Below are 23,871 nucleotides of genomic sequence, written 5' to 3' on the forward strand. Positions count from 1 at the left end.
ATTTGAAAATATCAGTTCTTTCAAAAGCTATCGCTTTTGGTATCGCCTCTCGGGTATAACATCAAGAAAATCAGGAACTGAAGGCATTTGTGATCGACAGCTGTCCGTTTTTTTTTTTTTAATTCATTCTTTTGTCGGTTTTTGCAATCATTTGATATTAAATTCAAGAAAAAAAAAATGCTAATATCAGTGAATTGGTCATCAGGGTTTATCAGTACTTATCAACACTACTAATGTTATCTCAATACCGGAAGGTTGAGTATTCGATTCGGTACCTATCTAGAAAACTAACGTACCGGTTGTAATAATTGGCATGGATGTTTGATGTTAAAGCATTTGGAGTGGACTAATTGCAGTCCAAAAGAGGGAATAAGGTTATATACTATATTTTACGCTGTTTTATTCCACTTATACTCCAAAATACTTGTCCTAAGTTTGACCTCAGCTTTGAGTGCAAGGGTGTCGTAAACCACTTTTGCTTTGAAATGTGTCCATGGTTTCAGTCTGTGCAGATAACAATGACTTATCACCTCGCCTGGGGTGTTGGGAGTATGTGCATTTGGAGTATTTTCCCGAGGAAATTTAGTAGATACAATTTGAAAAAAATGGCACAATATTCTTTAATCCGAAAACTACAAATATTTAAAAAAAAAAACGTCAAAGCTTTCAAGAAGCCTTACATTTTCCAGAGAAATGACTTGAATGTTTATTTTTATCATAAATTAAATTCCATTATGTCATATACCTTAAGGAACACGGTGTATTATTCCATCACTGAATATCGCTGTATTGTGTACTGCCATCAAATCGAGTACTAGATAAAGAATACAACTTAAGGTGACTCGGTGACCAAACTGCCATTTTTTTTCTCATTATTTCTTTTAGCAACAAGACGGCCGACAATTACGTCAGCTCCCTTCAGGCTAGCCTCATTTTTTGTAAAATAAACACAAATTTCATGACATACAAGTATTTAGAGAATGCATTTTTATATGCTAGCTCATGTATTTTTTGCTTGTTGTCAAATCGATACAGTTTTTTTACCACTAGGACACAGGTGTCCAACTGGCGGTCCGCGGGACGGATCAGGCCCGCTAAGGGATTGAATCCGGCCCGCGAGTGCTCAGAGAAGCGCAAGAGAAAAAACGAGCTGCAGGTTGAAATAAGTCAATTTGATGTTGCCAAAGCCAGGTGCCTCGAACAAAGACGTTGTACTTGTATTTATTTATTTTTCTCTCTCTCTCTCTCTCTCTCTCTCTGTCTTTTTACCTTATTTTTCTCTCTTTTCCTTGTTTCCTTTTTTCTCCTCGCTCTCTTTTGCTTTCCCCTTCTATCCTTCTCTCTTTCTAATTCCCGTTGGATTTCTTTCTGTCTCTTTCTTTCCCTCTCTCTCTCTCTCTCTCTCTCTCTCTCTCTCTCTCTCTCTCTCTCTCTCTCTCTCTCTCTCTCTCCCCCTCCCCCACCCTTTTTCCCCCACTCTCTGTCTCTTTCACTCTCTGTGTCTCTCTTTTTCTCTTCCTTTGTTGCCCTTTGTCTCTTTCTCTATGCCTTTTTAACTTCTTTTGCTCTAACGGAGGCAAGGAAAACACGTGTGTTGAAGCGAACGATTCGACGAAAGAAAATAAACAAAAGAATCCTAGCAAGAAAAGCACTTTTCTGCCAAAATGGACTCAATTATATTCCTGGTGATGCTATGAGGAGGAGGATAATGGATTGGACCTTGAGAAGGCATTACAACTGTGGCGGGACAGCAAACCACGAAGATTATATGAACTGAAAAATCTGAATGAATATATAAATATTTCAGCAATATTATTTTGTATAATGTACAATATTGTGAACTAAAAAATCTGAAGTGATAACTGATTTGTATTACCAATCAACTGTGATGATTAAAACTGAATGAATATATAGATTTATATATTCATTTATATATTTGTCGCAGATTTACGATTTCAACCTCGATCACACTAAATTTCGGGGAGCCATAGATCTCAGTTGGGACCCGTAGATTTTTAAGCATGCGAGTCCCCGGGACCCATCACTTTTCACAGCTCAAATGAAAACTGCTTTAAGTGACCTGAATTTAGGACCAGAAAATATTTGCATATTTGTTTCAACTGCAGGCTAATTTCTGTATGCTAGGTATTTTCTGGGGTAATTCCCTTAGTTTAAGACCCTTCCCTTTGTGAACCAAACCTCGCGCATATCCTCTTACTGGGAGTCATTAAGGATACGCGCAGGGTTGGGTAGGGTTACTTTAACTGGATTACTTTCAATGACTTTTGGATGACTCCAATACCAAATATGCTAATAAAAGACAAAAGAAACTAAATAGGAATAAAATGAGTAAATTTTGTGCAGGCTTGGGGAGTAACGGAATACCTGGAAGGGCCAAAATGATGTTGGCAAGATGTTTGGATTTATTTTCATTTCGTTTCTGTCGCTTTTAATGTTAGTTTTGCCGGATGTGCATATTGTGCTAAAATGCGAATTCCCCTTATAGAGATCGAAGCCAGGAGAGAAAGCTTACCACGTCTTGTGAGTCATCATTTGATTCATATTTAGTTTATTTTGTCATTTATTAGCATATTTGGTATGGGAGTAAACCAAAAGTCATAGAAAGTAATCCAGTTAAAGTAACCCGACCCAATACGCGGTTAGCGCTAGCCGCGGCTAATGCAGCCAAAGGGCGATGGCGGCGAGCAAAAGCGAAGGGCCGAAGGCGTAAGACGGCCGTCCCCCATTGACCAGCCGGAAGGAAACCACCTCCACCTTGAAGCCGTCCTCGGTGGCCATGCAGCGGAAGACCCCCTCCCTCAGAGGGGTGTCCAACGCCGGCCCCAGGACGCAAAAATCGCCCGAGAAGAGGCAAGGGTAGTTCTTGACGCAGTTGTCCTTCTCCCAGCGGTAGGTGGCGTGGAAGGAACGCACCGGGCAGGGCAGGAAGACGGAGGTGTTGGACGGCGCCACCACTTCCTTGGGGGAGGTGCGACGCAGCTTGAGGGCTGTGGGAGGACAGTTGGAGGACAGTTGGACAAGTTGGAAGAGTAACCTATGAGTCATTCGGTGTGAAATTCTCAACCGAGGTAGGAGGGAGGCCCTGGTGTTGGCGTCATTTTTTGAAATTAAATGCTGTGTTTTTATGATACGGGTGTCGAGAACCAGAAAAGGATCAGGACCCAAACGGGTGACGTTCTCACACAAGCCTTTTATTTTACGAATAATTGGGAGTCATGCACGTTAGACAGAGGTCTGGCATGAAATGATAGGACGGGATCGATACCAATTGCCCAACCTGATATCGGACAGATGGGGTCGATACCGGACAGGACGGGACAGACAGGATTATCGAAATTAAACAGGACAAACTGGGAACGAAAACTGGATAAAATAATAAACGGGACAAAAATAGACGGAAACAAAACTGGAAACTGACATTAAACAGGACAAAATAAACAGGAACAATGCCGGACAGGAATTACCAACAGGAGTCAAAACCTACGTCTTGCGGGCAGAGGTTCATTGACGGACTGACAAAGGAAAAATGAGTCACTGAGCTTAAATAGATTGAAAGCCAATCTGTTAACGCGCCGCAGCTGGCGCCACACGGGCGGGACCAATTGGGCGCCATGGCAACTGTGATGATACAGGTGAATTAATCCGATTGATATTTTTTCTGTAATATGGGATTTTATTCGATTCCATTTTTTTAAGTTTTACTATAATTTGATCTGTTTTTTTCCAGAAAAATAACAAATAAATCACATTACTTTAATCTATTCTATTTTTGGATGGACAGTGCGTAATATTTACTGGCCCCTAGTGGTAAGAATATTTGTAGTGAATAATAGTTCAAAACACATGAACCATGATACTGATGTTCATTTTTATAAAAACTCAATTTCATTGACACAGTAGATAACGGACAGGCTAGATAATGAAACAGGATATTGAAAATAAACAGGACAAACTAGACGGGAACGAAAACTGGAGAAAATAACAAACAGGACAAAAAATAGACGGAAACAAAACTGAAAACCGAAATTAAACAGGACAAAATAAACGATAAACAATATTGGACAGGAAATACCAACAGGAGTCAAAACCTACGTCTTGCGGGACAGAAGTTTGTTGACGGACTGACAAAGGAAAAATGAGAGCACTGAGCTTAAATAGATGGAAAGCCAATTTGTTAACGAGCCGTAGCCGGCGCCACACGGGCGGGACCAATTGGGCGCCATGGCAACCATGACAATACAGGTGAATTAATCCGGTTGATCATTTTTCTGTAATATGGGATTTTATTCGATTCCTACTCCATTTTTGAAGTTTTATTATAATTTGATCCGTTTTTTTTCCCAGAAAAAGAACAAATAAATCACATTACTTTATTCTATTTTTGGAAGGACAGTTGGACAAGATGGAGGAGTAACCTATGAGTCATTAGGTGTGAAATCCTCAACCGAGGTAGGAGGGAGGCCCCAGTGTTGGCGTCATTTTTCGAAATTAAATGCCTTACTTTGCTGAACTGGGATTTTATGATATGGGCGATGCTCTGTGTCAAGAACCGGAACAGGATCAGGACCCAAACGTGTGACGTTCTCACACAAGCCTGTTGTTTTACGAGAAATAGGAGTCATGCACGTTAGGTAGCCGGTCTGGCGTGAAATGATAGGACGGGAACCTGAGTGGATATCGGACAGATGGGGTCGATACCGGACAGGACGGGACAGACAGGATTATCGAAATTAAACAGGACGAACTAGACAGGAACGAAAACTGGAGAAAATAATAAACAGGACAAAAATAGACGGAAACAAAACTGGAAACTGACATTAAACAGGACAAAATGAAAAGGAACAATACCGGACAGGAAATACCAACAGGAGTCAAAACCTACGTCTTGCGTGACAGAAGTTTGTTGACGGGCTGACAAAGGAAAAATGGGAGCACTGAGCTTAAATAGATGGAACGGGACAGACAGGATTATCGAAATTAAACAGGACAAACTAGACGGGAACGAAAACTGGAGAAAACAATAAACAGGACGAAAATAGACGGAATCAAAACTGGAAACTGAAATCAAACAGGACAAAATAAACAGGAACAATACTGGACAGGAAATACCAACAGGAACAGGACCGAGTCAAAACCCACCTCTTGCGGGGTAGTTTGTTGACAGGCTAAAATGTCCGATTGGTTCCCTTTCCCTTGTTTCTACTAAAATTTGCAAAAATGTTTAGAAAAATACTTTGAATACTCACTTGAATTTAACCCTAAATAAAATATGATTTGTATTTTATATACATTTTTGGTGACACACCATTTTTTTGTGTCATCAACCTCCTTAAAGGCGGTATGCTTTAAAAATCATAACATTTTTTTTTTCCTTTCATAGTTTGATAAACTAATAATCTTTGGTAATCGCAAGTTGGAAAACACACACATACAAACTAAGGCATTAAAGGATTTTTTACATTTGACTATAAAGGATTTTACACGATTGACTCATAATCCAATAAAGATTTTCACTGAGTGGGCTTTAGTTCAACGACAGGGCAGGCTGTTCGAAATTCATAATATTTTGTCCAGTTCTTTTGATAACAGACCGCGTGAGTGTGCAACCGCTTGGCACGCCCATGGGAGGAGCCGAGACACCATCTTGCAGGGAGACCTGGACCGAGAAGAGAAAGCTAAAGGACTTGAGAAGAAGGCTTTCCAGAGACGCCAACGTCACTTCGGCAGTTTTCGATGGAGTACACTTAGTTAAATTGTTAGGGAGAATAAATCCGCCGAAATAAAATGTCGGCTTTCCTGTTCAATTTTGTGTTTGGTTAATGGAGTCAGAGTTAATGGAATCCCAAAGGTGAGAACCACCAGGAAAAGTATGTGTGTGTTTGTGTGCGGAGTCAAACTTTGGAACAATTTACTAGACGAGATAAACAATGTCCAACTATTCACGTGTTCAAATTTGAGATTCAAACGTCAGTTTCCAATGTCTACTTGACCAGTTGTCCCATGTTGTGAGGGATAGAATCAGAACCAGAACCAATGGTAGACCCAGTCGCATAACGTTTCACTGTCAGTGACTAAGGCTGCAATGCATCAATTGACAAAGTGCAAAAAAATAAGAATAACATGACGTCTATAAGCTAATTTTGCGGGGGGATTTAAAAGAAACGATTAGCTCGGAGATGCACCGAAAAGCTCTGAAGTCAGCTTCGGCTTAGATAGGGTTTTTAGGACTTCATTAAATGATAGTCATCTTTGAACTTCATTAAGATACAAAGAGCATCCAAGAGCAGATAAAGAATCCTCACCAGCAGCCTCCCCGCAAACGGACGAGTTGGATTGGTCCAGATTCTGAAGGAGCGTCCTGTGAGGAGAGAAAATCATGAAACTCTTAGCTAGCAATTAGCTTGCGAGTGCGCTTCATACCCGCAATAAAATATTCAAATGATACCGAATGTACTTAAAACCGTCTTTCCCGAAAAGATAGGCTCCTGGAGTGCCGACATCTGCATTTTGAAGATGAACTCTTCCAGGGAAAAGTAGGTCATTCAGAGGAGCTATTAGCATCCACTTGGTTTCGTACATAAATTAGTTTCTTTGACTGAGATACATTTTCCAAGGGGCTAATTTTGTCAGAGAGCAGCTTCAGCGACAGACTGCTGTCACAGTCTTGTTCCACGGACAGACTGAGGAGATCATTTCTTCCTCATGCCATGAGGCTCTTTAACCCCACCCGAGTGAGTAAAAGCCCACAATAAACCCCACCCCCACATTTGTATATTACCCTATTTTTACGACAGTGTGTATTTTCCGTAACACTATTTAAATACTCTATAGCAAAACGTTATATTGGGTATTTTTGTATTCTATATCTTTTATTTTGTTCTCTAACACAAGGATACTGCTGGAAGTGCGAACTTCCCTACGGGGATGAAGAAAGTATCTATATCTATCTAGACATCGATCTATCTATCGATCTAGACATCTATCTATCTATCTATCTATCTATCTATCTAGACATCTATCTAGACATCTAGACATCTATCTAGACATCCATCTATCTAGGCATCCATCTAGGCATCCATCTAGACATCTATCTAGACATCTATCTAGACATCTATCTATCTAGGCATCTATCTAGACATCTATCTAGACATCTAGACATCTATCTAGACATCCATCTATCTAGGCATCCATCTACCTAGACATCCATCTATCTAGACATCTATCTAGACATCTATCTAGACATCTATCTAGACATCTAGGCATCTATCTAGACATCCATCTATCTAGACATCTATCTAGACATCTAGGCATCTATCTAGACATCCATCTATCTAGGCATCTATCTAGACATCTATCTAGACATCCATCTATCTAGGCATCCATCTACCTAGACATCCATCTAGACATCTATCTAGACATCTACCTAGACATCTATCCATCTATCTATATATCTATCTAGACATCTATCTAGACATCTATCTAGACATTTATCTATCTAGACATCTACCTATCTAGACATCCAACTAGACATTTATCTAGACATACTTCTATCTATCTAGACATCTATCTAGAGATCTATCTATCTAGCCATCTATCTATCCAGACATCTATCTAGACATCTATCTAGAAATATATCTAGACATCTATCTATCTAGACATATATCTATCTATCTAGACATCTATCTAGACATATATTTAGACATCCATCCATCTATCTATCCATCCACCTATATATCTAGACATCTATCCATCTATCTATATATCTAGACATCTATCTATCTATCTATCTGGACACCTATCCATCTATCTATCTATATATCTAGACATCTATCTAGACATCTGTCTATCTATCTAGACATCTGTCTAGACATCTATCTAGACATCTGTCTAGACATCTATCTAGACATCTATCTATCCAGACATCTGTCTAGACATCTATCTAGACAACAATCTATCCTTTTTTCAACCCTGACTCCCACCTCTCCCGTTTTTTTTTTTTGCTCCCGTCTGTCCCTGGCTCTGACTCGTTTTTGATCCTGACCACGCCTGCTCTCCCATCCCGGCTCCCGACCTCTTTTTGTCCCCGACGACGTCTTCTCTCCTTTTCTGGCTTACGACTCACTTCCAACCCCGACCACGTTTTTGCTCTCCTGTCTCAGCTATCGACCTGTTTTTCCGTCCTTGACACCGCCATTGCTCGCCAGGGAAGATCCACTTTCGATTTCGGAGCAAAATCCGAGTAACAGAGCGACTTGCTTCCCGCCTCCAGCGAACACCGATCGTGGGCGCAGTTTCTCTTGTGAGAAACGCAACGCAGGTGGGTCCTGTCTCCGTTCTGGTCCTGACATATATTTATTACGACTACATGAAAGGGTAGAGTGAATTTGTTCATTCTGCCGGCAAACCGCGGTAAACATTGGTCATTTTACTGTTACATTTTTGTATGATGTCTATTATGGACCATTCTGATGAGCCTGATAACAGACCTGAACAGAACCTTGCTTGGTTAGGGACCAAGAGGTCGCAGGTTCGATTCCCAGCTCCAGCACCTCTGTATTAATTGTCAAAGTGTCCTTGGGCAAGACACGAAAACCCCAATGTCTTGCGTGGCCGCTTCTGGCTTTCAGTGTGGGAGTGTGTGTGTGTGAATGAGTTAGTGTGAAGCACATTGTAAAGCACTTTGGGAGGTGGTTAGTGACTTGAAAAGCGCTATATACAGTGGCACCTCTACTTACAAATGTATCTACAAAAGTTTCAGGTTACAAAGTACCTAAACGGGAAAATATTGCCTCTAGTTACAAAGGTGTTTCAGGATACAAAGTCCAAAATCCATTACTGTATGCGCTGCAATTCCCTCCTCCCACAGTTCTACCTGGTGTGTATGCGTAAATCCTAGCATGCTCTTCGTGTCCCCTTCCCGCTCTGTAAACAGTCTACTGTAGGGTATTGCTATGAAGAGCTATCACTCACAATGGACCCCACGAAAGACATACAGAAAAGTGAACACGGAGAAAAAAAGAGGAAGAGACTTTTTCCGCCCATGGAAAGAAAGCAAGAGATAATAGAAAGGTATGAAAACACACACCGCCATTTGAGTTCAGAGATGACAAGGAGGAGGATGCACCCATCATTCCATCAGCCCAAATTAAAGGCTTTTTTGAAAAATTCCATGAAATCTCTGAATTTGTGGAAAGAAGGTTTATCCAAGTCGGGCTATCACTCCCGACGGATTGTGGAAATCAGACGTCATTGGATCGGTTTTTCACAGAAACACGAGGCACATAACACTGTTAAGTAGCAGTAAACAGAGAGGCTGTTGTGAATTAACTGTAAATCAGCAGCCTTCGAGCTGACAACAGACATCTGGTAGGATGTTATGAGATAATGTTAGTACAAAAAAATCACAAGTTGTCGACTAAGCGAGACGATTCCGAGAAAAAACACTTTCAATTCCGAGAAAAACATCACGTGATGTTGTGAACACATAGTATAAATGCCAGCGTCTCTTGGGCAAATTTCCAACGTGGCTTGAATTTTGTTGAATAAAGGACGTTCCCTTTCTGCCATATTTCTGTCTCTGCGTATATTTTGGGGCGATGCCCGACGACGACCTCTCCAAAAAAGCTAGTTGTAGGGTTAAGGACTATTTTTATGATTTCCTTTATTCTTTTTTTATATGGCATGCCTCTCTTTTTTTATGTTCTCATCCTCTTTTAGGATTTATTATAAAAAGTATCATACTTTTGGTGGGCTTGGAACGGATTAGCGCATTTAAATTTAAAATGCGTTTCTACATACTAAGCTACTCCGGGGACAAGCCCAAGTATTAGCGATGAGAGGTTGATGCTATGCTTACTTATGCTAGCTGTAAAAACTGTTGGTGACAAGTTGGGCTGGCGCAGCCATTTTTGGTAATGGCTTTATTTTAACGACTTCAAATTTACAAATTATGCTAATGGGCTCTTGTTGATGAGTTATGCTAACATATACATGCTAAAAGTGATGCTTATGGCTAAATGCTAACTTCTTTATGCTAAAAATTTTTGGTAACGGCTATATTTAAACGACTTCATATTTTCAAATAATGCTAATTGACTCATGTTGATGAGTTATGCTAACGGATACATGCTTAAAAGTGATGCTAACATCTAAATGCTAACTTCTTCATGCTAAATATTTTGGTAATGGCAATATTTTAACGACTTCATATTTAAAAATTATGCTAATGGCCTCATGTTGATGAGTTATGCTAATGGGTACATGCTAGAAAGTGATGCTAACGTGTAATAACAGTGTTATTACTACGTTATTACCAGGAATGTGTTTTTTACACCTCCACAAGGCATATCCTTGTTGGTAACGGTTGTGGGTCCATCTCAAATGAACTTTCCAGTACCGGGGGGGGGGGGGATTCCCCCCACAGAAACAAGTTAAAAATTAAAAATACATCTCTCTGAGTTAAAAACTTTATGCTAACTCATAATGCTAACAACTCAACGCTACCGGTTCTCTACCAACATCTGCCAGATCAATCACAACTCTTACAATTGCCGCGGGAATTGTCTAGTTTCCTTTTTAATCTTTTTTTATACGACATGCCTCCTTTTTTTATGTTCTCATGCTGTTTTTGGATTTATTTAAAAAAAGTATACTTTTGCGGGGCTCGGAACGGATTAGCGCATTTACATTCAAAATGCGTTTCTACATACGAAGCTACTCCGGGAACAAATTTGATTCGCGAGTAGAGGTATCGGTGATGAAGTATAAATGCCAGCGTCTCTCGGGCGAATTTCCAACGTGGCTTGAATATTGCTGAATAAAGGACGTTCCCTTTCTGCCATATTTCTGTCTCTGCGTATATTTTGGGGCGACGCCCGAGGACGTCCTCTCCAAAAGAGGTATCGGTGACGAAGGACACTCTTACCCGGTGGTGACGTTATATCCTGGCGGGACGGAGACGCACTTCCTCCTGGTTTTGTCCCAAGCGCAGTACGGGTCCCTGGAGAGGATGCAATCGCGGCAGGTGTCGCCATAGCGACCGCAGTCGGCCAATGGCAGGCGTTGCACCTCCATCGCCGTGGCGACGTACAAGTGACCCTGCGGCAAAACGGTAGGGTTTTTTTACACTGCTGGAGTCGAGCATAGGGCCCGCGGGCCAGGTCGGGACCACCGAGGGCTTCGATTTTCTCTCTCCTTTTTTTCTTTGCCTCTCTTTCTCTTTTCTTTGTCTCTTCCTCACTTTCTCTCTCTATCATTTACTCTCTACTTTTTTCTCTTTCTTTCTCACTCTCTCTTTCTCTTTTTTCATGCCTCAGTCTTTTTTTCTCTCTCTTTTGCTCTTTTTTAACTATATTTCTTTCTTCTCCCTCTCTCTCTCTCTTTCCCTTCGTTTCTCTCCCTCTCTATTGTGCTTGCTCTTTCTGTTTTTAACTTTTTCTCTCTCTTTCACTTTTCTGTCTCCCTACCTATCTCTTGCTCTAGTTCTCTCTTTCTTGGTTCTCTGTCTTATTATTGCTCTCTTTCCTTCTCTATTGTGCTCATTATTTTTCACCCTTTTTCTCCCTCTTTCTTTACTTTTCTTTGTCGTTTATTGTCTCCTTTGTTCTCTTTCCTTCTCTCTCGCTTTCCTTCTCTCTTTCTCCCTCTTTATTTTTTCTCTTCGTCTGTCTTCTTTCTCTTTTCATTCTCTCTCTTTTCCACTTTCTTGCTCTCTTTTTTCTTACATTCTCTTTCTCACGCTCTCTTTCATTCGCTCTCTACTTTTTTCTCTTTCTTTCTCACTTTCTTTTTTACATGTCTGTCTTTTTTTCTCTCTCTTTTGCTCTTTTAACTATATTTCTCTCTACTCACACTCACTTTTTCTTTTTTCTTTCTATCTCTCTCTTTTTCTCTCATCATTTTGATCCCTCTCGCTCTCATTTTTTCTCCCCTTTTCTGTCTCTTTCTTTTTCTCCCCCCTTTTTCTCTTTCTTTCATTTTCCCTCTTTTTCTCTCAATTGTGCTTGCTCTTTTTCTCCTTCTAACTTTTTTCTCTCTCTCTTCACTTTTTTGTCTCCCTACTTCTCTCTTGCTCTTGTTCTCTTTATTCTCTCTCTTGTTATCGCCCTCTTTCCCTCTCTATTGTGCTCAATTTATTTCTCTTTCTCCCCTTTTCTCCATCTTTCTTTACTTTTCTGTCTCTTTTTTTGTCTCTTTTGTTCTCTCTCTTGTTATCGCTCTCGTTCGCTCTCTATTGTGCTCTTTTTCTTTCTCTTTCTCCCCTTTTCTCCCTCCTTCTTTACTTTTCTGTCCATTTCGTTGTCTCCTTTGTTCTCTCTCTTGTTATCTCTCTTCCCTTCTCTCTTTTTCTCCCTCTCTCGCTTACCTTCTGGGGGTTGATGGCCATGTTGAGGACGGGCCCCTCGTTGCGGAACATGGAATACTGGGAGACGATGAAGACCCCTTCGCTGCTGTGGAGGACTTTCAGGACTTTTCCTTGCTCTGCGCACAAATCAAGAAAACTCCATCACAAAGCTATCGTTTGTAATATGAAAGTTAAAGGGACAGTGTGTATTATTTCCCCACTAGATGTCGCCGTATTCTGAGCATTTTGGCCACCTCAGGGTGATGGGAATCATCTTGTAGCCTTGGGCAGCCTTATTGAGTGCCACAAGTCATTGTTTATAGGTCCTCAGAGATTTCCTAGCCATGGTGTGCCATCTTGGGAGTTTTAATGACCAGTAAGACAGAGTATACTACATATTTGACACACTTATTCCGTTTTCACACCCGAGACCTAGTAAGGGTAACGAGTCCTATGGTATGCTACGCTTATTTTTGCATTGACGATGTTGATTATGACTTGGTGATTAGTGGTGCATTACTGCCAACTGCTGGAGACGCATAGTAACAGCAGGTTTGTTGTGCGATTTCGTTTAGGAGTTATAAATAAAATATCACAAAGCGGTCTGAAAATGGCACTTGTGAATCACAAATGCAGACAAAGATGGAGAATATGGTTCATCTTGATTATAGGCGCCGCCGCGAGAGGCAGCCTTTTCAGCGGCTCTGTGTTATTTCGCTCCTTTGGTGATTTTTTGTTTGCTTCTATCTTTGGTGTTTTTGTCCCGTTTGACAACTACATTTTGGAATACTTTCTATCCAATGGTTACGGGTTTTAACGCGCAAAAATGCGTTTATTCGAGGAATCAACTCCTTGTCCTGAAGAATCCTCGCGCCGGCGTGATAAGGGGGCCCTATCGTGGATGCAGAACTGGAGCTAAGGCTAAGCGGCTAGCGGCGTTATAAGTCTTCGGTAACGTCCGTAATCATGCTAAATGTGAACTCTCTACCAAAAAAGACCGAGGAACTGGTTGTGCTGGTGAAAAACATCAAAGCTCACAGGGAATGCAGCTTGCTGTGTTTTATAGAAACGTGGCTCACGTATAGCATCCCGGACGCTAACGTGGAGCTACCCGGATTCAGCTTTCAGGGCAGACAGAGACACAAAAGCCTGCGGGAAGCAGAGAAGAGGCGGACTCGCTATTTACGTGGACACAAGGTGGTGTAACCCTGGGCACAAAGATTTCCATCTGCTGCAGGGACGTCGAATTTTTGGCCTAGCGTGTGACGTCATCCACTCTGCTGTTGCTAAACTACAACACAGCACCCCGAGGCCATCCTGTTAATCTGTTAATAAACAACACAAGGATACTGCTGGAAGTCTGAATTTCCCTACGGGGATGAAGAAAGTAGACATCTATCTATCTATCTAGACATCTATCTAGACACCTAGTCAACTAGACATCTAGGCATCTAGACATCTATCTATCTATCTATCTAGACATCTATCTATCTAGTCATCTATCTAGACATCTATCCATACATCTATCTAGACATCTATCTATCTAGACATCTATCTATGTATCAAGGTATCTATCTATCTATGTATCTAGACATCTATCTAGACATCTATCCATCTATCTATCTATCTATCTAGACATCTATCTATACATCTATCTAGACATCTATCTATTTAGACATCTACCTATATTTCTAGACATCTATCTGTCTATCTATCTAGACATCTATCTATCTGGACATCTATCTGGACATCTATCCATCTATCCAACTATCTAGACATCTATCTATCTAGTCATCTATCTATGTATCAAGGTATCTATCTATCTATGTATCTAGACATCTATCTAGACATCTATCCATCTATCTATCTATCTAGACATCTATCTATACATCTATCTAGACATCTATCTATTTAGACATCTACCTATATTTCTAGACATCTATCTGTCTATCTATCTATCTATCTATCTAGACATCTATCTATCTGGACATCTATCTGGACATCTATATGGACATCTATCCAACTATCTAGACATCTATCTATCTAGTCATCTATCTATGTATCAAGGTATCTATCTATCTATGTATCTAGACATCTATCTACATATCTATCTAGACATCTATCTAGACATCCATCCATCTATCTAGACATCTAGCTATCTATCCAGACATGTATCTATCTATCTAGACATCTATCTAGACATCCATCTAGACATCTATCTATCTAGACATCTATCTAGACATCTATCTATCTAGACATCTATCTATCTAGACATCCATCTAGACATCCATCTAGATATCCAGCTAAACATCCATCTAGACATCTATCTATCTATCTATCTAGACATCTACCTAGACATCTATCTATCTACACATATATCTATCTAGACATCTATCTAGACATCCATCTAGACATCTAGACATCTATCTATCTAAATATCTATCTAAACATCTATCTATCTCCAAGTATTCCTCGGAAACTCGTTTTCACTCCCTTGCTCGGGAACACGGATCACGTACCATCGCTATGGAAACAGAAAGGAAAATGAATCCAGTCTATTTGTGGGAGTAGAGTACTGTAAAAACACCCCAAGAAAATCCACAATGTGGTTTCCAACAAATACTATCCAAAAAATGGCATAGGGTGACCCAGTTATCTTGTCGCTAACGAGAATGAAGATAGCGGTGAATACTCCCGGAGCTTATCTTTGTGTATTCTATGATTTTTGTTTATTTTTTTTACCTCCTTGACCAGGGTTCAAAAAACCAAAATGTTGAAAGAGCCATATTCAACGTAAGCCATATCACTCTAGTGCGCAGGTGTCAAAGAGGCGGCCCGCGGGCCAGATCAGGCCCGCTAAGGGATTGAATCCGGCCCGCGAGGAAACGCTCAGAGAAGCGCAAGAGAAAAACAAGCTGCTGGTTGAAATAGGTCAAGTTGATGTGGCCAAAGCCAGGTGTCTCGAACAAAGACACTGAATTCACTCACTCTCTCTCTCTCTCTCTCTCTCTCTCTCTCTCTCTCTCTCTCTCTCTCTTCTCTCTCTCTCTCTCTCTCTCTCTCTCTCTACCTATTTTTTTCTAAATTTTTCCTTCTTTTCCTCTCTTCCTTTTGTTTCTTTTTTTCTCCGCTTTTCACTACTTTTTCATTTTGGTATTTTTTTTTCTTTTTTGTTCTAATCCGCCCTTCTTTTATGTCATTTTGTGCATAGTTTTACATAATATTTGGTCATGTTGGGATGAAAGAAGCAAAAACAACCCGAAGAGCCGTTTAGGACCCGAAAGAGTCGATTCCTTTGAGTGAGCCGAGCCGAAGAAGCCGGTTCTCGACAAACTCTACCGACTTTACTCAACTTCGTTCTACGTCGACCTTGACTTCAAAACACCGCATTTAGGACACAACGTCAGGGGAACCTGTGTATTTTGACCTTCATGCAATGTAACTTTGACTTAATTGGCTTCTTAATGAGTCATTTTGAGCCCTGATTTTTGTGCGCTGGCTAGATTTTCTTGTGCGCTGAGAATGTGCGAGCAGTGCGCCATTGCGCACGCGCGCAGCAAAGAAGGAACACTGCTTCAAAGCGCATTTTTTTTTGTCAACGCTAATGCGACATACGTTTTACGGGGTGTGTTTTTTTCACCGAGATGCTCCGCTATCGAAACATGAGATCAGCAGCGAGCGGCACTGCGGGATAAAAACGGGTGACAGTGCACAAGATTTGCTGCTGAGTGGACAAAAAATGAGGATTTATTTGAAAGCTTGCGAAAAGACAATCGGGGGTTGAACTGTCTACACAGAATTGCTCGCATGCACAATTTTTAAGTTGGTCTTAGGGTACTTCCCCAAAAAGTGTGTATTTCTAAACCAGAGGGTATCATGTTTCTGGTGTTTCAAATATTGGTACCGCCAGGGTTGGGTAGGGTTACTTTAACTGGATTACTTTCAATTACCGTATTTTCCGCTCTATAAGGCGCACCTAAAAGCCTTTATTTTTTTCAAAAACTGACCATGCGGCTTATAATACAGTGCGCCTTATATATGGATCAATATTAAGTCGCCGACTAGATTTTCCCCCGAACGCGAAGTATGCTGGGATTTATTTACCGGCGTTTCATTGGCTAACCAATGTGTCAATCATTATTTGAATCGATCACTATTGGCTAAAGTTATTCGGAGGTAAAGGGGCGGATCCTTTTGATCATTTACAGGCTCGCATAGGCTAAAGCGGCAAAAAAAACCCTGCAATTGGCCGAAAAAGATGTGTCAATCATCAGTTGAATCGATCGCTATTGGCTAAAGTTATTCGGAGGTCAAGAGGCGGATCCTTTTGATCATTTACAGGCTCGCATAGGCTAAAGGGGCGAAACCAAGCCTGCAATTGCCCAAAAAAGAGGAATGTGAATAGCAAATTTGGTTGTCTACAACATAGAGGAAACATGTTTTACCATTCTGTATTTGTAAATATTTGACTCTCCTGGATTTATTACACTCACGGATATAAGCGGACCATGGTTGCACATTATTATTGAACGCAACGACTTCGGTGAGCTACTCCGGCTATATATTTTCCCAGTATCTTGTTTCAGAGTGATCTCGATGTTTCTGTGATGGGTCTTTTTTTAAATTCAACTCAATTCCAAGTGTTTATTGTCATATGCACAGTAAAGTTGCGAGCGAAAAAGAAAATAGAAACTAAGGAATGGTTGGCATTTCTTGAATCCCAAGACTTTAACCTTCCGAATGATATTTGGAACGATGCATTTGAGTGACATCGTACGGACACCGCATCCGCACGTGTTTTCGACACGTATTTGCTTCTTTGCAAGCTTTCAGAATGTAAGGGGGGAAGAAGTTGGACTGAACAATCTGACTGTTTTGTCCACGTTCCCATTGTAGCGCCTTATAATCCGGTGCGCCTTATCTATGGAAGATATAGGACCAAAAACTATTTTTTGGGGGTGCGCCCTATAACCCGGTGCGCCCTATAGTGCGGAAAATACGGTACTCAATTTTGTGCAGGCTTGGGGAGTAACGGAATACACGGAACAGCCAAAATAATGTCGGCAAGCTGTTTGGATTGATTTTCATTTTGTTTCTGTCGCATTTTATGTTAGTTTTGCCGGAGATCAAAGAGATCAAAGCCAGGAGAGAAAGCTTACCATGTGTTGTGAGTCATCATTTTATTCATATTTGGTTTCTTTTGTCTTTTATTAGCATATTAGGTATTGGAGTCATCCAAAAGTCATTGAAAGTAATCCAGTTAAAGGAACCCGACCCAACCCTGGTACCGTACCGCCCAAAGGGGTTTTTATTTCTTTCTCTTTCTTCGTTCTGCCTAAATAAATGCAGTTTGGTGGGGGAAGGGTCCCCCAGAGTTAGGAGCGCGACCAAGGAGATGGACGTGTAAGTTTCTCCTCTCCTGGCCCCTCCCCCTCCAACTGGTGTTGTGGAATAGAGACGTGCTGACATCAGACTTTCGGGAAAAGTCTCGGCACACGAATTAAGTACAAACAATTCTCCTTAAGGGAAGCATTTGACCTGCCGAAGACTTTCTGAGAAAACTGAGGCGAAAACATTTCCGGGGAAAGATACGTAAGCCCTCTCGTGGGGCTGAACCCCCCTTTCAGTTTTACTCCTTTGAAGCTATAAAAGCTCTGTTATGTCTAAGATTTTCTGAGTTCTCTTGTGACACTGAAGATGCAACAATAAAGCAAGAAACTCCCTCTGACGTCATCTGCATTCCTGCATTTCTTTGAAAGCGTACGAGAAGAAGGAATTCATTCTCGAACCTATATTTCTCCAAGACTGGCAGTTGTAAAAAAAACATCAAAATGCCTGGTGTATCTTTTTTTAGCGTTAGCAACTTATAAATAGCTCTCCCACATGTGAGAGCTCGATTTAGATCCCACACAATTATACACTGCCCAGACCTTCTCAGCACACAAGGAAAGCTATCTATTCAAAAAAACATTATTTTTAGGGTTGGGTAGGGTTACTTTAACTGGATTACTTTCAATGACTTTTGGATTACTCCAATAGCAAATATGCTAATGCAATTCTTTTTTATTTTTTTCCTTTTTTTCTTTAATTTCTTTATATTTTGATTTTCTTTTTCTTCTTTTCAAAAGTAACGATGTGCTTATATTATTTTGGTTGTGTTTTCAGCAAACGTTTTTGCCGTTTTGCCAGCAAATAATACATACTGTCCCTTTAACTTTCGTTAAGGCGGGGGACCTGAAACTCACCCCCCTTTCTCTTCCTACCATTTCCTTCTCTCTCTCTCTCTCTCTCTCTCTCTCTCTCTCTCTCTCTCTCTCTCTCTCTCTCTCTCTCTCTCTCTCTCTCTCTCTCTCTCTCTCTCTCTCTGTCCCTCTCTCTCCCATTTACGTCTTTCTTTCTCTCTCTCTCTCTGTCCCTCTCTCTACCATTTCCTTACCTCTCTCTCTCTCTCTCTCTCTCTCTCTCTCTCCTATTTACACCACTCTCTCTCTCTCTCTCCTATTTACACCCCTCTCTCTCCTTCTCTCTCTCTCTCTCTCTCCTTCTCTCTCTCTCTCTCTCTCTCTGCCTCTCTCTCTCTCTTTCTGTCCCTCTCTCTCTCCCATTTTCGTCTTTCTTTCTTTCTCTCTCTCTCTGTCCCTCTCTCTACCATTTCCATCTGTCTCTCTCTCTCCTTCTCTTTAACATTTCCGTCTCTCTCTCTACCATTTCCGTCTCTCTCTCTCTACCATTTCTGTCTCTCTCTCTCTCGCTCTCTCTCTCTCTCCCCCCCCCCCTCTCTCTCTCTCTCCTATTTACACCTCTCTCTCTCTCTCTCTCTCTCCCTCGTAACTTAAATTTGTTACACCATTAATGACATCCCGAATTTCATAAATTTGATAGATCGGACCACGAACTGACTCGTGAGTCAAATGACTCGTTGAGTTGGTGCAGCCACTCACGTGCCATGCAATAAGGGGCAGGGCTGTCGTCTGCCTGGCGTTCTGATTGGCTGAGAACAGCGCCGTCTACAAACCGGCTCTGCTTCCTTTCTTTTGCTGCTGCGTTTATTTCGCCGACGGTGACATTTCTCTGCCTTCTTCTTCTATTTTTGAATTCTCTCTTTTTATCCTGGGCGAGTCTTTTATATCGAGCCATGGCTTTGAAACATAGACGGGACTTGCGATGGTTGCTATGGCGATCTCCTCCAAGGGTCGAACAGGCGGCCCACGGGCTGGATCAGGCCCGTTGGGGGTTTTAATCCGGTCCGCAAGACAACACGGAAAGAAGCGCAAGAGAGAAATGAGCTGCAGTTTTAAATATGTCCAGGCACCTCACTCTTTAGTTGTCTTTTCTGTTCTTTCTTTCTTTTCTCTATCTTTATTTCATACATTTTTCTTTTTCCTTCACAACCTATATTTCTCCCCTTTTTCTCTCTTTATTTTTTCTTTATCTTTCACCCTTTCACTCTTTCTCTCGCTTTTCTCTCTGTCTTTCTCATATCATAATTATGTGTTGAAGGATTTTATACATTGGACTATAAAGGATTTTATACGATTGAATACAAATTACATTCAATGCAAAAGATATTCACAGACTGGGCTGTGGTGCATGGTCAGGGCACCCTGGTGGAAAATGTTGTTTACAGGAACGGCGGGAACGGGACGAAAAGATGATGAGATAAGCACATCCAGACGCAGAAAGGCCCTGATGACGTAGAAACGCTCGGTGTTGTTTTGAGTACCCCAGACATCGGGACTCTTCTAAGAGATGGTGAGGCCCAGGGGGGGCTTCCTTGGCACGCCCATGGGAGGAGCCGGCACATTTCATTCCCAACAGTGGTAAAGTATTTTTGTCGTCAAATAAATACCCCCTCGTATTCCGTCTCCTTGTTCTGCATTTGGGTCTGTCTGACACCTCGTGACACTGTGGTGGAAATTAGTTCCATTGATTATAGGAGATATTTGGAGAATTTGATTATCTGTTTTTTTTTACAAATGCTCAGTTGGATTAAATGTAAGTAAAGAAAAAAAAATGAGGGCAAAAAACAAACCCCCGCAAACCGTTTTATGATGTCATCGTACTCCCTGAATCATTATCATAATTATGTCTTGAAGGATTTTATACATTGGACTGTAAAGGATTTTATACAATTGAATACAAATTATATTTAATGCAAAAAAACTGAGCTGTGGTGCGAGGTCAGGGCACCCTAGTGGAAAATGTTGTTTACAGGAACGGCAGGAACAGGACGTAAGGATGATAAGATAATCAGCGCATCCGGACGCAGAAAGGCCCTGATGACGCAGAAACGTTCGGTGAGTACCCCAGACATTTCCTCTACGAAATGGTGAAGCCCAGGGGGGGCTTCCTTGGCACGCCCATGGGAGGAGCCGGCACGCCATTATGCGGGGAGAAGATGTCCAATAGGAGAAAGCTAAAGGACTTGAGAAAAAGGCATCCCAGAGACTCTGACGATACTAATTTGACTAATTCGGCCATTTTCGATGGAGTTAAATCGTTAATGAAATTAAATCCGCCCCCGTGTGGAAATGTCGGCTTCCTGTTCATGTGTTCATAACCCGTTCGAACAATTTGGTAAAGGACACATTTTGATATTTCATTACAACAGTATTGAGCCTCCAAAAGATCCCCAGCCCTACAGCTGAGGCACACTTTTCATTCCTTTAGACATCTAGCACTGAGCTAAAATAACTTTACCACCCTCGTAGTAATGCAAGGAGAGCCAAGTTACCTGTTCCGAGGTAGAGGACGCTGTAGTGTTCGTCGTTGACGGCCAGGACGATGTCGGCGACGGCGTGAGTTATTTGGTCGTCGGTGGGCAGGTCCAGCGGGGCCACGCCCACCGGCCGGATCACGTCCTCGATCTCCGGGTGATAACGGATCACGCCCAGGTTTTTCAGGTCGTTTCCCCCGGCCGAGGAATTCTTCCGACCGCACTGTCGATGAAACCCACGGAATCAGGACCGTATTTTCCCGACTATAAGTCGCAGTGAGTCTCATACTTTGGCCGGGGGTGAGACTGATATGATATATCCATCCATCCATCCATTATCTCTACAGCTTATCCTCAGTAGGGTCGCGGGGACGCCGGAGCCCATCCCAGCTATATTGGGGCAGTGGGCAGGGGACACCTTGAGCTGGTGGCCAAGGCACACAGGAACAGACAACTCCGCTCGCTCATTCACACCTAGGGACAATTTGGACCGGCAAATTCACCTGACATGCATGTTTTTGGAATGTGGGAGGAAACCGGAGTAACCGGAGGAAACCCACGCAAGCACGGAAAGAACATGCAAACTCCGCACAGGAAGGTTGGTAATTGGATTTGAACCCATGACCTCAGAACTGTGCCGCACACGCGCTAACCACCGCGCCGCCGTGCTGCCCATATATATATATATATATATATATATATATATATATATATATACATATATGACACAGTTCTAAGGTCATGAGATCGAACCTCCTATGTGGAGTTTGCATGTTCTCCCCGTGCTTGCGTGAGTTTCCTTCAGGCACTCCGGTTTCCTCCCATATTCCAAAAACATGCATGACAGGTTAATTGGCCGCAGTGCAGTTCTGAGGTCATGAGATCGAACCTCCTATGTGGAGTTTGCATGTTCTCCCCGTGCTTGCGTGGGTTTCCTCCGGGCACTCCGGTTTCCTCCCACATTCCAAAAACATGCATGTCAGGTAAATTGGTCGCAGTACAGTTCTGAGGTCATGAGATCGAACCTCCTGTGTGGAGTTTGCATGTTCTCCTCGTGCTAGCGTGGGTTTCCTCCGGGCACTCCGGTTTCCTCCCACATTCCAAAAACATGCATGTCAGGTAAATTGGTCGCAGTACAGTTCTGAGGTCATGAGATCGAACCTCCTGTGTGGAGTTTGCATGTTCTCCCCGTGCTTGCATGGGTTTCCTCCGGGCACTCTGGTTTCCTCCCACATTCCAAAAACATGCATGTCAGGTAAATTGGTCGCAGTACAGTTCTGAGGTCATGAGATCGAACCTCCTGTGTGGAGTTTGCATGTTCTCCTCGTGCTAGCGTGGGTTTCCTCCGGGCACTCCGGTTTCCTCCCACATTCCAAAAACATGCATGTCAGGTAAATTGGTCGCAGTACAGTTCTGAGGTCATGAGATCGAACCTCCTGTGTGGAGTTTGCATGTTCTCCCCGTGCTTGCATGGGTTTCCTCCGGGCACTCTGGTTTCCTCCCACATTCCAAAAACATGCATGTCAGGTGAATTGGCCCGTCCAAATTGGCCCTAGGTGTGAATGGGCGATTTAGTTGTCTGTCTCTGTGCAGGGTGTCCCCTGCCCACTGCCCGAAGATAGCTGGGATGGTGCTCCAGCGCCCCCAAGACCCGACTGAGGATAAGCGCTCCAGATAATGGATGGATGAAACCTTCAATCCCTGACGACTATATACACTTACCATTCCTGGCCGATTTCCCAGGAAGGCGTTGCTGTAGCCCTTCAGTTTGGACGTAGAGAAAGCCTGGTCGATGTCTTCAATGGAGTAAGCGCAGATCACGGTTCTTCCCCTGAGAAAGAAGAACTGTCGGTACGGATTCCGTTCCTGACGTATTGGCACGGATCCACGTCTGCATTCTGGCTCACCAGGCATTGGAAAAGAGACCGTACAGGACGCCCGCCCGCTTGTCCTGGGCGGTCAGAACCACAGCTTGCTTCATGTTGTTGTACTGCTGCTGAGTGTTTCCGGCGCCGCACATGACCCTCGCCTTCATGAAGGTGGTCCAGGAGTCGGCCAGCAGGTTCTTGATCCCGCCTTCGTCCACCTGTGGGACAAAAGAGATTGACATGGGACGAACAGAACGTTGCAGAAGGGACTGAAGGATTTTAACTACAAAGGATTTTATACAATTGAACACAAGTTACGTTTATTGAGTGCAATGAAGATTTTCACCGAGTGGGCTATAGTTCAATGACGGGTCACGCCGTTCCAAATGCAGAATATTTTGACTAGGGAATTTTGATAACAGGACTCTGACGAAGGGAATGTTTTGAGAAACGCTCTGTTGTTTTGAGTTTTCCAGACATCGCGACGCCTACGGGGGGCTTCTTTGGCATGCCCATGGGAGGAGCCGAGAGGAGAAAGCCAGAAGACTTGCAGAGAGGCCTCACAGGCCTCATTTTGTGATACTCACCTCAGACCAAATGAGTTTCCTATCCCGAGGGTCAACAGTATTTATCATGTGAAAGAAGTTCTGAGATCTGTATATAGTTACCGTGCATATACGGCCGATGCGTGCCCGGTACGGTTCCTCGTCCACTCGGGCGGTCTTGTTGATTTCACTGAAGAAGAAATAGATCTCTTCCTTGTACTTGAGGGTAGAGGGGATAACAGCGGCTCCAGCAAACTGGGGGTCTGAGGGGTGAAATACAAATTTGAGATACTGGAAAACAGGTTGACTTTGAGATTTGGTTTAAAAACTTGTTTTTGTGTTTTAGGTCTAGTGCATGAAGTGTCGGAGATTTTTAAG

General features: G+C 42.3%; 1 protein-coding gene across 1 annotated transcript in view; it reads right to left on the reverse strand.

The window, feature by feature from the left end:
• Nucleotides 1-1,482: 1,482 nt before the first annotated feature.
• LOC148373084 (semaphorin-7A) overlaps nt 1,483-23,871 on the reverse strand; it is a 55,056-nt gene continuing 32,667 nt past the window's right edge. Inside the window, exons 7-14 of the mRNA XM_088327585.1 lie at nt 23,617-23,756; nt 22,988-23,166; nt 22,803-22,911; nt 21,099-21,303; nt 12,386-12,501; nt 10,946-11,118; nt 6,324-6,379; nt 1,483-3,008 (exon numbers count right to left, since the gene is read on the reverse strand). Of these exons, the coding sequence (XP_088183711.1) occupies nt 2,677-3,008; nt 6,324-6,379; nt 10,946-11,118; nt 12,386-12,501; nt 21,099-21,303; nt 22,803-22,911; nt 22,988-23,166; nt 23,617-23,756 (1,310 nt within the window). The 3' untranslated portion in view covers nt 1,483-2,676. The remainder of the gene's footprint in view (nt 3,009-6,323; nt 6,380-10,945; nt 11,119-12,385; nt 12,502-21,098; nt 21,304-22,802; nt 22,912-22,987; nt 23,167-23,616; nt 23,757-23,871) is intronic.

This window comes from Urocampus carinirostris, chromosome 2 (genome assembly GCF_059441175.1).
Source record: "Urocampus carinirostris isolate Australia breed hairy pipefish chromosome 2, RoL_Ucar_1.0, whole genome shotgun sequence".
Lineage (NCBI taxonomy): Eukaryota > Metazoa > Chordata > Actinopteri > Syngnathiformes > Syngnathidae > Urocampus > Urocampus carinirostris.